General features: G+C 36.8%; 1 protein-coding gene across 2 annotated transcripts in view; it reads left to right on the forward strand.

Annotated features, from left to right (window-relative positions):
• The window catches only part of ARFGEF1 (ADP ribosylation factor guanine nucleotide exchange factor 1), a 148,095-nt gene that overhangs the window by 97,641 nt on the left and 37,433 nt on the right, over positions 1-13,021 (forward strand). For both annotated transcript variants that reach the window (XR_002343274.1, XM_001928010.7), the window contains exons 20-23: positions 611-739; positions 1,921-2,079; positions 2,316-2,466; positions 7,960-8,050. Coding sequence is in view for 1 of the 2 variants with exons in the window: in XM_001928010.7 (XP_001928045.1) it covers positions 611-739; positions 1,921-2,079; positions 2,316-2,466; positions 7,960-8,050 (530 nt within the window). In the remaining variant the exon portion in view is untranslated. The remainder of the gene's footprint in view (positions 1-610; positions 740-1,920; positions 2,080-2,315; positions 2,467-7,959; positions 8,051-13,021) is intronic.

The following is a 13,021-nucleotide window of genomic DNA, read 5'->3' on the forward strand; positions in this document are numbered from 1 at the left end:
CTGTAATGAAGATGTATTTTTATTGAACTATATTTTTAAAATGTTTTCCAGCTGGGAACTAGAGATGCCATTGATGTCTCAATGTAAAATGTTTGAACCGCATGCACAAAAAAATAAGGCTAAATGATATTCAGGGAGCAGGCTTAAAGAAAAGAGAATCATGTAACTGTTACAAGTAGAAAAAGGCTGAAAGGATTTTTTTGGAAATAAAATTAGCCCATGAAATATTGCAAGGGACAAAGCTTACAGAGAGAGATGAGTTCTGACATCAGGCATAAAATTAATGTAATTTATGAGTATTGACTATTCCCGTTTTTATTAATGTGAATAATTTATAGATGCTATGCTTAAAATATGCCTACTGTCCTGTCCCGAATTTATAATTTCACTCTCCGATTTATTTAAGCTCAGGCAACATTAATAATTTTTCCTCTGGAGGAAGAAAGCTTTCCAAATAACTATGCCAGGAAACTCTTTGCTTTTTTTAAAAAAATAACTCCGTCAAATCATTTATTGTCTGAAAGCTTTGAGAAATATTAATGTAGTATTTTCATAAAGTTTAATTATCACTAGATGTCTATAATATATTTTACATTTTTAATTCTTCTAGTTGGCTTGGACACCTTTTCTGGCTGCGTTCAGTGTGGGTCTACAAGACTGCGATGATACTGAAGTAGCCTCTCTTTGCCTGGAAGGTATAAGATGTGCGATCAGAATTGCATGCATTTTCAGCATTCAGGTAACAAAGAATTTTGCCTTTGTAGCCAGTCTGGAAAACGTAAATTACTTATGTCATTACTATTGTTTAAATTATTTCTTGTGTTGAAATTATTAAGAACTAATTTTAAATTTATAACGGAATTTAAATGAATCTTAATGTTTATTAAGCTTCAGAAAAACTACAGTTAGAAGGGTAGTTCTTTATTGATGTGTCTAAAATTGGTCGAAATAACTTTGGTTTGCAGGTTTTTTCTCTATAGAATGTTAGCTATGTATAGAGTTTCCAAGAGTCTGATTTCCTTTATTGTAATCTGAGTATTTAAATATGTTTCATGTTTGTATTTATTGAATTATATTTTTCACATTTTATATATTTATACATATTACTTTATAACTTTACCTAAGCCTAAGAACAAGTTATCTTTAAGAGACCCAAGCATCTCAAACATAATTTTCTTTTCTTTTTTTTTTTTGGTCTTTTCTAGGGCCGCACCTGCAGCATATGGAGTTTCCCAGCCTAGGGGTCTAATTGGAGCTGTAGCTGCTGGCCTACACCAGAGCCACAGCAACTGGGGATCCAAGCCGCATCTTTGACCTGCACCACAGCTCACAGCAACGCTGGATCCTTAACCCACTGAGCGAGGCCAGGGATGGAACCCACAACCTCATGGTTCCTAGTCCGGATTTGTTAACCACTGAGCCACAACAGGAACTCTTCGAACATAATTTTCGTGAAGACAGTCCCTTCTAGTAATTTATATGCTTTGTCTAATAGTAGATTTTAGCCAGTGCTTGCTTGCTTTTTAAAAATCTATTTCACATTTAATTATGATTGTTATAGCTCAAAAAGCATAGTCTAACTTAGTAGAGAAAAAATGAGAAAATTTATAAATCAGGTTTCTGCTAGTCCACAGTCACTTGAAACATAAGTGCTCAATGAAATTTTTTTTAATGATTTATTGTCACTAAAATCTCGTCTTGATTTGACACCTCCATTGCCTTTCAGTTTTAGAAATTCATCCTTTTCTGCTTCGTTCATCTTAAAATTTTTAAAAAAACTATAGTTTGAGGTATTATATGTAATTCATGACTTGTCAGTTAAAAACTTACTAAAGAAGTAAACAGAGTTCATCAGTAGGGAATTAGAGATGACCTTGTTGTATTCACAGCCAGTAAGCATACTTTTTCTCTTTTTCATAGCTGGAGAGAGATGCATATGTCCAAGCACTAGCAAGATTTACCTTACTTACAGTGAGCTCTGGGATTACTGAAATGAAACAGAAGAACATTGACACAATCAAAACACTTATCACAGTGGCTCATACAGATGGAAATTATTTAGGAAATTCATGGCATGAGGTATAAGCACTTTATTTTCAGCTTTGCAATTTGTTTTATAAAATGAGCTAATGCTAAATATTTTATCACTGTCATGCTTAAGTGTTTGGGGAGAAAATTAATGTAGTACCTTTAAGATAAGTATATTTAGCTTTTTATAATGATTGGAATTTAGTCTCTGTTTATAAATTGTAGCTGCATACATTTAAATATTTTTGCCAATGTTTAATTTTTATTTTTTCCTTTTTGTAATTAAGATTCTGAAGTGCATCAGTCAGTTGGAGCTTGCACAACTTATAGGAACTGGAGTGAAACCTCGGTACATTTCTGGAACAGTGAGAGGCAGAGAAGGATCTCTTACTGGAACAAAAGATCAGGCTCCTGATGAATTTGCAGGTCTAGGGCTAGGTGAGAATTTTTTGAATCATTTTCATGAAGTATCAAAATTTGTTTTTAACTTGCTTGTTATAAGTAACTTTATTGTAGCAATGAAATGTAGGGATGTGATAAAATACCCTTTGGCTAATAACCTTATTGAGGAGAAAGTGAGATGACGTTATACATCTTTTTTGCCTGGTTGAGTTAGCAACATTAAATGACCCTTAATCTTACTCTCATAGTTAGGGGTGAAGGTGGGTACAGTTTAAAATTACACACGCTTTTACATGAAAAAGAATGAAATACTGCCATTTGCCACAACGTGTATGGACCTAGAGAATATTATACTTACGGAAGTGAGTCAAACATAATATGGTGTCACTTAATATGTGGAATCTAAAATATAAAAACAAGTGAATCTATATACAAAACAGAAACAGACTCATAGACATAGAAAACAAATTTATGGTTACCGAAAGGAAAAGGGAGCGGGAAGGGATAAATTAGGAGTATGAGATTAACAGATACAGACTGCTATCCATAAAATAGATGAGCAATAAGGATTTACTGTTAAACACAGGGAACTGTATTCAATATTTGTAATAACCTTAATGCAGAATAATCTGAAAAGAAATATATATCATGAAAATTACCTGCTTTTAAGACTAAACAGATAAGTTAAATGAGTGAAGGCTTATGTAAGATGATAAATAATTTAGGCAGCTGGGGAAAGCATTCACATTCAGATGTTTTGAAAGCACTATACAGACATAACCAGACTCTTATGCCAGTTCCTGGTTCCTCAGGAACTCAGTATGGCCAGGAGCTTCCAGATGTAAACCAGCAGGACAAAGGAAGGATTAGCAATATGGATACAGAAGAACTAAAGAAAATACATTTTTAGTCACACATGGGCAGAGTTCCACCAAGGAAGCAAAAGGTTTAGGCTGTCTGTGACTTTGAATACCATACTTCTGGATTTGAATTCTTCTGTATTTCTTCCTTATAGTAACTTGTGTGCCAGTTGCTTTAATTATCTGAGCGTCAGGTTCCTCTTTTGCACACTAATGGTAATCTACTATTAGAGTTGTTAGGGTTAAATTAAAAAATACATAAGTGGACTTAGTACAGTGGCTAGTATATAAATGGTTTCTGGATTATTCTCTATCCATCTTCCCTACCTCACTTCCAACCAAGAAATCTAGAGACATGACTTAAAGAGAGCAAGAAAGAATATACCTGAGATCTAAGGATATTTACCATTTACCTTTTAAGGCTTTGTACTGTCACATATTTCTGGATGTTTTCTATCTTTTATCATTTAATAATTTCTCCGTTGTTGCTTATAATAAAGATTCTTAGGAAATTCAGGAGAACTTCAAGCTTGAGAAATGATCATAGGGAAAGAAGTAAAGACGATGACCATGTTGGGACTTCAAGGTGAACTGGGAACAGTTAGTTCCCAGTGGTGATCCAGCTGTGGCAGCCAACAGTGCAGTCTGTACGTCCCTTGTATCAGAGGGTCTGTGGTTCTGAGAGGTGCAGGTATGGACATAACTGAATGAGCCAGCTACAGGGTTTAGAACTACCTGAACACCTGCATGGTTAGTGACTTCTGTAACCTGCATGTCTGACTCAGACATTAGAAATCTAATTGTTTCAGAAGGTAGCCTGAGATACAGATGAAAAGTCCTTATAGGCAAGTGAAATGAGTGTGCATTGATTGATTAAACAGGTTTTGAAAGGCTTCTTTTCGGCAAGTCACAAAAGTAGATTACACTAAAAATAAAGTACCCAGTGGACTATTTTATCTTATGTGTTAGTCAAACTGGGGAAATAATTCTTGCTGATAATGTTTACTGGTGTACTTAAAAATGAATTAAAATTAATTTGATCACTGTGCTGTTGTGTTCCTTAGGCAGCAAGAGTATGAGATGACCTGCTTTCTTACTTCAAGAAAAGGGAATTTATATTAAAATATGCACATTTGGAATCTGGAAATGAAATAAAAATTCCAGGCTTCCAGGCATTCTTCCATCTCTCTCTCTTACTTTATCCAGTCCTTCTCTTATGTCATCCACTTCTGTTTGCAGCCTGCTCTATTCTCCATTCATTCCTAAGTGATTAGCTCTCTCATTTTTTTGGTCTCTATCCTAGAGGGAGCCGGTCTGTTAACTTGGCCCCTGTTGGGCAGAACCCTCCCTTCAGGTTGTCTCATTGGTTAGTTCCCAGCCAGCTCAGTGTGGCAGATGTCTGCTCTGTCCATCTGTGCCCTGTCACCTACTCAGACAAATGCTTTCTTAAGGACACTGTAGTCAGAACTGAAGCTAGAAGTGGATGTGGGACAGATGGTTGAGCTGGTTTGGTCTGTATATCATGTTTTTTAAAAAATAAGTTTATATCTTCTTTTATCAATGACAACTATACTCCATATATTCATGTAACCAAGTTAATAGGGCTGAGTTTATGTTTATCTGATTTCGTTACTGCCTTGATGCATGTCTATACCTTCCCTTTTTGGAAACATGAAACTCTTATAGTTACTAAGAATACATAGCATATGATCATTATATTTGAATTATATGCATACTATTCTTTTATGGTATATATTAAAATTGAAAATTACTTGGTCATATCAATCTTAAGTAAATGTATCATACCACCTACATATTTATTTTTAGTCAACCTAAATATTTGTGCTTTTGAGTAATTTCTTTGGTAAAACCAAAACTATTAGCCTGTTAACTTATACTGTCATATAGATGTTTGAAAGATTTCAGTATTTATCAAATAGATTATTTGGATTGTTAGACATTTTAACCATTGTTTGATTTCTTTAAATATGTTTATTATTAGTGATTACAAATTACTATGTTTAAATATAAAAGGTATTGGGAGTTCTCTGGTGGCACAGCTATTTGCGTTGCTACTGAGCTGCAGGTTCGATCCTGGGCCTATAGAACTTCCGCATGCCATGAACTTGACCAAAAGCAAACAAATAAATGGTAAAAAGGTATAGAGGAGTTTAAGTGTGTTAGAACATGATATTCACATGCACACTTCCATTATTTTATAAATGCTGTTTCTTCTACCTGAATTGCTTTTTCTTCTTCCTTTCCCACATGATTATCCTTCTAGGCCCAACTCAAATTAATATTTCCTCATATGTGAGGCCTTTCCATAAGCTAACATAGCCATTCTGCCTTTCCTTATCGAAATTAGTTCTGTTTAGCAACACTTGTATTAGTAATTATGTAATTATATAGTTAGTTCATTTCAGCCATGAGGTAATTATTGTATTGTATGTTGTTAGTCTGTCTGTCCTGGTAAATTATTAACTGTGAGGACAGGGATCATATTTTATCACTTTGTTCAGTTTCTGGAATAGAATTTGCATTCTGGAGTTCCCGTCGTGGTGCAGTGGTTAACGAATCCGACTAGGAACCATGAGGTTGCAGGGTTGATGCCTGGCCTTGCTCAGTGGGTTAAGGATCCGGCTTTGCCGTGAGCTGTGGTATAGGTCACAGATGCAGCTCGGATCCTGTGTTGCTGTGGCTCTGGTGTAGGCTGGTGGCTACAGCTCCAATTAGACCCTAGCCTGGGAATCTCCATATGCCGTGGGAGCGGCCCTAGAAAAGGCCAAAAGACAAAAAAAAAAAAAAAAAAAAAAAAAAAAAAGAATTTGCCTTCTGCTGGTTTACGTAACATCATCTAGGAGTTCCTGTTTTGGGAGTTCCCATCATGGCTCAGCGGAAATGAATCTGACTAGTATCCATGAGGATACACGTTCAATCCCTGGCCTTGCTCAGTGGGTTAAGGATCTGGCATTGCTGTGAGCTGTAGTGTAGGTTGCAGATGCAGCTCAGATCTTGCCTTTCTGTGGCCTAGGCCGGCACCTGGGAGCTGTGATTTGACCCCTAGCCTGGGAACCTCCATATGCTGTGGGAGTGGCCCTAAAAAGATATATACACCAAAAAAAGGGTTTCTGTTTTGGCTCAGCAGGTTAAGAACCCAATATAGTATCCGTGAGGATACAGGTTTGATCCCTGGCCTCGTTCAGTGGGTTAAGGATCCAGTGCAGCTGTAGCTCTGATTCAGTCCCTAGCCCATGAACTTCCATTATGCCACAGGTGTGGCCCTAAATAAATAAATAACATCATCTATTATGTTTGCAGTCAAAAAGGCATTTATTGAGCATTTAGTCAGTTGAGTCAACAAGTATTTATTAAACATCTGCCTTGGATTTAATGATGAATGAGGTAGAGAAGTAGAGTGTACGATTTGCTTCCTAACCTTGAGAACTTTTTATCTGGCTGAGAAGGCAACAATAATACACCTAAAGTAATTTATAATAATAAATCAAATGGAAAATTTTTTTTTTTTTACTTAGCCACATCTGTGGCATGTGGAAGTTCCTGAGCCAGAGATCAGACCTGCACCTCAGCAGCGACCTGAGCCACTGCAGTGATGCCACATCCTTAATTTGCTATGCCACAAGGGAACTCCAAGAACTTTTTATGAGTAATACTTATTTAAGCAAATACTTCGTTCAGAGGAAGATGAGACAATGGAGAGGAGCCCTTCATTGAAAACTCAAGTTGGGTCTTGGTAGATAAAGTTTAGGTAGTTGAGGGATGGCCTGAATAGAGACACATATTGGCAGGAATGTTGAACTGCCTTAAATGCTAAGCTGAAAAGTTTTAAATTTTATCCTGAAAGTAGTAGTAAGCAAAAGGAAGGTGATGATTTAGGGAAATTAATTCAAAAGGAGAAGAATGGAGAGATTGGAGAGGGGAAAAAAGCAGCAACAGGGAAAGTAATCTGGAAACTGTTTTAGTAAATCCAGGCCTGGAATTACAAGGGTCTAAACTGAGTAGGGATGAAAATGAATGTATCATGAACACAGGTCAAAAGATTTAGTGATAGTGGAGAAAGGGAAAGATATCAAAGATGATTGTAAGATTAAGAGTTTAAAAACCAGGGAAGTTGTTGTTCTGCTGTCAAACACATTAAACTGATGTAGGGGGGAAAAGATGAATGGTTTTTTTTTTTTTAAATAAGAGGATTTTACACCATAGCAGTAGAATTTCCAGTAAATATTTGTAATCAAGGGCCTGGAGACTGAATGACTGGGGACAGCTGATTTTATGGAATTGGGAGTCCTCCTAAGTAGGTACCACTGGACTGGGGTTAGTGGTGGTGGTGGTGTGGTGTGTTTCTCACACATTGAGAGAAGTTATGCCTAAGGTCATTAATTTTGTGATCAAAATTGTCAGTGCCCATCATTCATGTGATCTTTGCTGATAACATAGTTTGTGTCTTTTAACCATGTCTGTGTACCACTTGGTTCAGCTCAGTAAGCACCTTTGACCTTGATAAAAGGTCACTGATGTCAAAAGAATTTTTCACCCAAAGCTTGTTTTCTTTCTTTGGGAAAATAACTGATTTCAGAAATGTGTTTTAGAACTCTTAAGTGTTCTTTCTTATTTTCAAACTGAAATGACTCTCTTTTATGTATGGTAGTTGGAGGAAATGTGGACTGGAAGCAGATAGCAAGTATTCAGGAATCCATTGGAGAAACCAGTTCTCAAAGTGTTGTTGTTGCTGTAGATAGGTAAGGTATTTGTTTTATTACCTTTTCAGATGAATGCTGTTTTAATTCTGTAGCATTTAGATGTTTTTTGCTCAGGAGTAAAAAAATATATATATATCCAAAATATATCTTTCTTTAAGTAATGTAAGACTGTGTTGTGATACGTTGTGTTTAAATGATGAAGTACCTATAATTTTGGAGAGAAACAGTATGAACATTTAAGTGACAATTAGTGAGCATTAGGGAAATGGTAACCTTGATGAGAAAGAACACAATTTTTGTTCCTTCATTTTTTTAGATTTCCTTTGTAGACAGTTTACTCTCCTCATTATCTCTGAAAACACAGTATAATTTGTCTTTCTGAGTGTATAATACAGTATTACATTATGGGTAAAATAAAGGGATTTGCTGACAGTTCTCAGTATAAGTGTCTTTGAAAAGGATTTTGGAATTTGTGTATTATATACAGTACCAGATACTCCTCATTTTTATTGTTTTTTTTTTTTTTAAAGAAAATCTATACTATGGTTTATTTTACTGTGGAATATTTAGTTTATTCCAGATTTTTTAAATTTCCAGTGTCTGAAGCAATTTCTTGTGTTTTGAAGATCAGCCTTTTCCAGATAGATGCCCAAAAAATTGAAATTTAACATTTTCCTGGGAAAAAGTCAGTCTATTCAGCAAGAATTGCTGGGAAACCTGGAGTGCTGCATGCAAATCAGTGAAACTAGAACACACCCTTACACCATGCACAAAAATAAACTCAAAATGGTTTAAAGACTTAAATATGAAACAAGACACCATCAAACTCCTAGAAGAGAACATAGGCAAAACACTCTCTGACATCAACCTCATGAATATTTTCTCAGGTCAGTCTCCCAAAGCAACAGAAATAAAAGCAAAAATAAACCAGTGGGACCTAATCAAACTGAAAAGCTTTTGCACAGCAAAGGAAACCAAAAAGAAAATAAGACAACTTACAGAATGGGAGAAAATAGTTTCAGACAATGCAACTGACAAGAGCTTAATCTCTAGAATATACAAGCAACTTACACAACTCAACAGCAAAAAAGCCAACTACCTAATTGAAAAATGGGCAAAAGACCTGAATAGACATTTCTCCAAGGAAGGTATAGAGATGCCCAACAAGCACATGAAAAAATGCTTAACATCACTGTTTATTAGAAAAATACAAATCGAATCTACCACGAGATACCACCTCACACCAGTCAGAATGGCCATCATTAATAAGTCCACAAATAACAAGTGCTAGAGGGGGTGTGGAGAAAAGGGAACTCTCCTGTACTGTTGGTGGGAACATAAGTTGGTACAACCACTATGGAGAACAGTATGGAGGTACCTTAGAAATCTCTACATAGAATTATCATGTGATCCAGCAGTCCCACTCTTGGGCATATATCCAGACAAAACTTTCCTTAAAATAAACACATGCCACCTGCATGTTCATTGCAGCTCTATTCACAATAGCCAAGACATCGAAAGAACCCAAATGTCCATCAACAGACGATTGGATTAGGAAGATGTGGTATATATACACAATGGAATACTACTCAGCCATAAAAAATGAAATCATGCCATTTGCAGCAACATGGATGGAACCAGAGACTCATACTGAGTGAAATAAGTCAGAAAGAGAAAGACAAATACCATTTGATAGCACTCATATCTGGTATCTAATATATGGCACAAATGAACCTTTCCACAGAAAAGAAAATCATGGACTTGGAGAATAGACTTGTGGTTGCCCTGGGGTGGGGGAGAGAAAGGGAGTGGGAGGGATTGGGAGCTTGGGATTAATGGATGCAAACTTCGTCCCCATGCTATACAGTGGGGGAAAAAAAAGTGTGTTGGGGGAAATAACAATAAAAAGTAAACAAAAAAAAATTTAACATTTTACAACACTGGTGTTTAAATTTTTTAACACTTATGATGGAAACTTTCAAAAATACAATATGCACTGTGATCTTTTTTTGATACTTAGAGATTCATGCCGATCCATTATTTTACTTTGCTTTTTTTTTGTTGTTGTTGTTGTTGTTGTTGTTGTTGTTGTTGTTGCTATTTCTTGGGCCACTCCCGCGGCATATGGAGGTTCCCAGGCTAGGGGTTGAATCGGAGCTGTAGCCACCGGCCTACGCCAGAGCCACAGCAACGCGGGATCCGAGCCGCGTCTGCAGCCTACACCACAGCTCACGGCAACGCCGGATCGTTAACCCACTGAGCAAGGGCAGGGACCGAACCCACAACCTCATGGTTCCTAGTCGGATTCGTTAACCACTGCGCCACAACGGGAACTCCTATTTTACTTTGTTTTAAACAAAACTTTTTGCTCTAGGTATAGACAGAACAAGTAGGAATAGAGTGTGCAGTGGCTTCTGATCCTGGCAATACTCCCTGGAACTTTTTTCCTTAAAAAGAATTCTTAATGTCCACTTTCTTTCTGTCTATTTTGGCGGGCTGGGGAGAAGGAGATCATTTGCCTTTTTCTTGAGAAGACTGAAAAAAGATTGTGTATCATCTTATACCTACTAAGCAACTTGAAGGCTTAGTGTGTGCTACTTGGCACTTTTCAAAGTGTTTGCTATGTGTTAGTTCATTTAATCCATTCAGTAGCCTTGTGAGATGAGTATTACTATTTTTTGTCTTTTTGCCTTTTCTAGGGCCACTCCCTCAGCTTATGGAGGTTCCCAGGCTAGGGGTCTAATTGGAGCTGTAGCTGCTGGCTTACGCCAGAGCCACAGCAACACAGGATCTGAGCCACATCTGCGACCTACACCACAGCTCATGGCAACACCAGATCCTTAACCCACTGAGCAAGGCCAGGGATCGAACCCACAACCTCATGGTTCCTAGTTGGATTTGTTAACCACTGAGCCACGACAGGAACTCCGAGATGAGTATTATTATTGTCCTCAATTTACAAATAAGGAATTAGATAACTTGCTCATTCCCACGCCCAGGCTCATCTGGTCTTGACTGTGGCAGTGACCTTTTCATTCATGGAAGAGTAGTGCCCAGCTGTCCTCAGGCACGCCTGTCCCTGAGTTTTATTTACTCCTAACCTCTCTGCCTTCCTCCCGCTGCTAAGGCTCCAGAGCAGTATAATGTTTGCCCTTCTGTTGTTAGGGGACAGCTTCCAAATGTTTCTGGCCATCCAGAAAATCATCTACACTGTCATTAACAATCTATCCAGGCAAGAGTCCATGCTGTACGTACTATTCTCTTTCCATAATACACTTTGTGTGACCAGAGCCGGTTCTGATTTACCCAGCTTTCCACTCTTTGTTACAGGGAAACATGTCACTCATTTGAACAAATGATAAGCCTCTCCATGTAAAGAATTTATGCTATTTCAGAGGAGTCTTAGCACAAATTCTCTTAGTACTTTTTTGTCTCAAACTCATTATCGCCAGATACTTCTACAACATAAATTCAGTGTCATTCTTTGAAGCCACCATTACCCTGATACCAAAACCAGACAAATATACCACAAAAAAAGAAAATTACAGGCCAACATCACTGATGAACGTAGATGTAAAAATCCTCAACAAAATATTAGCAAACCACAAACAGATATGCATTAAAGTGATCATACACCATGGTCAAGTGAGTTTTATCCCAGGAATGCAAGGATTCTTCAGTATCTGCAAATCTATCAATGAGATGCACTACATCAACAAACTGGAAAATAAAAACTATATGATCATCTCAATAGTTGCAGCAAAAGCTTTTAACAAAATTCAACATCCATTCCTGATGAAAACTCTCCAGAGAATGGGCATAGAGGGGAACTACCTCAATATTTTAGAAATCATTTATGACAAACTTAGAGCTAACATCATTTGCAATGGTGAAAAACTTGAAGCATTTCCACTAAGATCAGGAACAAGACAAGAATGTCCTCTTCCACGGGTGTAATTCAACCTAGTCTTGGAAGTCCCAACCATGGCAATCAGAGAAGAAAAAGAAATAAAAGGAATCCAAATTGGAAAAGAAGAAGTAAAACTATCACTGTTTGCAGATGACGTAATTCGATACCTAGAAAATCGTAAAGGCACAACCAGAAAACTCTTAAGAGCTCATCAATGAATTTTGTAAAGTCACAGGGTACAAAATTAATACACAGAAATCAATTGCATTTCTATATACTAACAATGAAAGATCAGAAAGAGAAATTAGGGAAACAGTCCCATTTACCATTGCATCAAAAAGAGTAAAATACCTAGGAGTAAACCTACCTAAAGAGACAAAAGACCTGTACTGTGAAAACTATAAGACACTGATGAAAGAAATCAAAGAAGACACAAATAGATGGGAAAATATACCACGCTCTTGGATTGGAAGAATCAATATAGTCAAAACGACAATGCTATAGATTCAGTGCAATCTCTATCAAATTACCAATGACATTCTTTATAGAACTGGAACAAAATATTTTAAAATTTGTATGGAAACACAAGAGACCTCAAATAGCCAAAGCAGTATTGGAAAGAAAAAACAAAACTGGAGGAATCAGGCTCCCTGATTTCAGATTCTGCTGCGAAGCTGCCTACAGTCATCAAGATGTTATGGTCCTGGCACAAAAACAGAAATGTAGATCATAGAACAGAATAGAAAGGATAGAAATAAATCGAGACACTTGTGGGCAATTAATCTATGACAAAGGAGGCAAGAACATACAGTGCAGGAAAGATAGTCTCTTCAATAAACAATGCTGGGAAAAACTGGACTGCTACATGTAAGAGAATGAAATTAGAACGTTGTCTAACACCATACACAAAATAAACTCAAAATGGATTAAAGACTTAAATGTAAGGCCAGACAGTATAAAACTCCTAGAGGAAAACATAGGCAGAATGCTCTTTGATATAAATCATAGCAGTATTTTGTTTGGTCCACCACCTAAAATAAAGACAGTGTCCAATTTTACGCAAGACCTCAGCATTTAAATTTTACCTTAGAAGTTCCTGT

The sequence above is a fragment of the Sus scrofa genome, chromosome 4 (assembly GCF_000003025.6).
Source record: "Sus scrofa isolate TJ Tabasco breed Duroc chromosome 4, Sscrofa11.1, whole genome shotgun sequence".
In the NCBI taxonomy this organism is placed as follows: Eukaryota; Metazoa; Chordata; class Mammalia; order Artiodactyla; family Suidae; genus Sus; species Sus scrofa.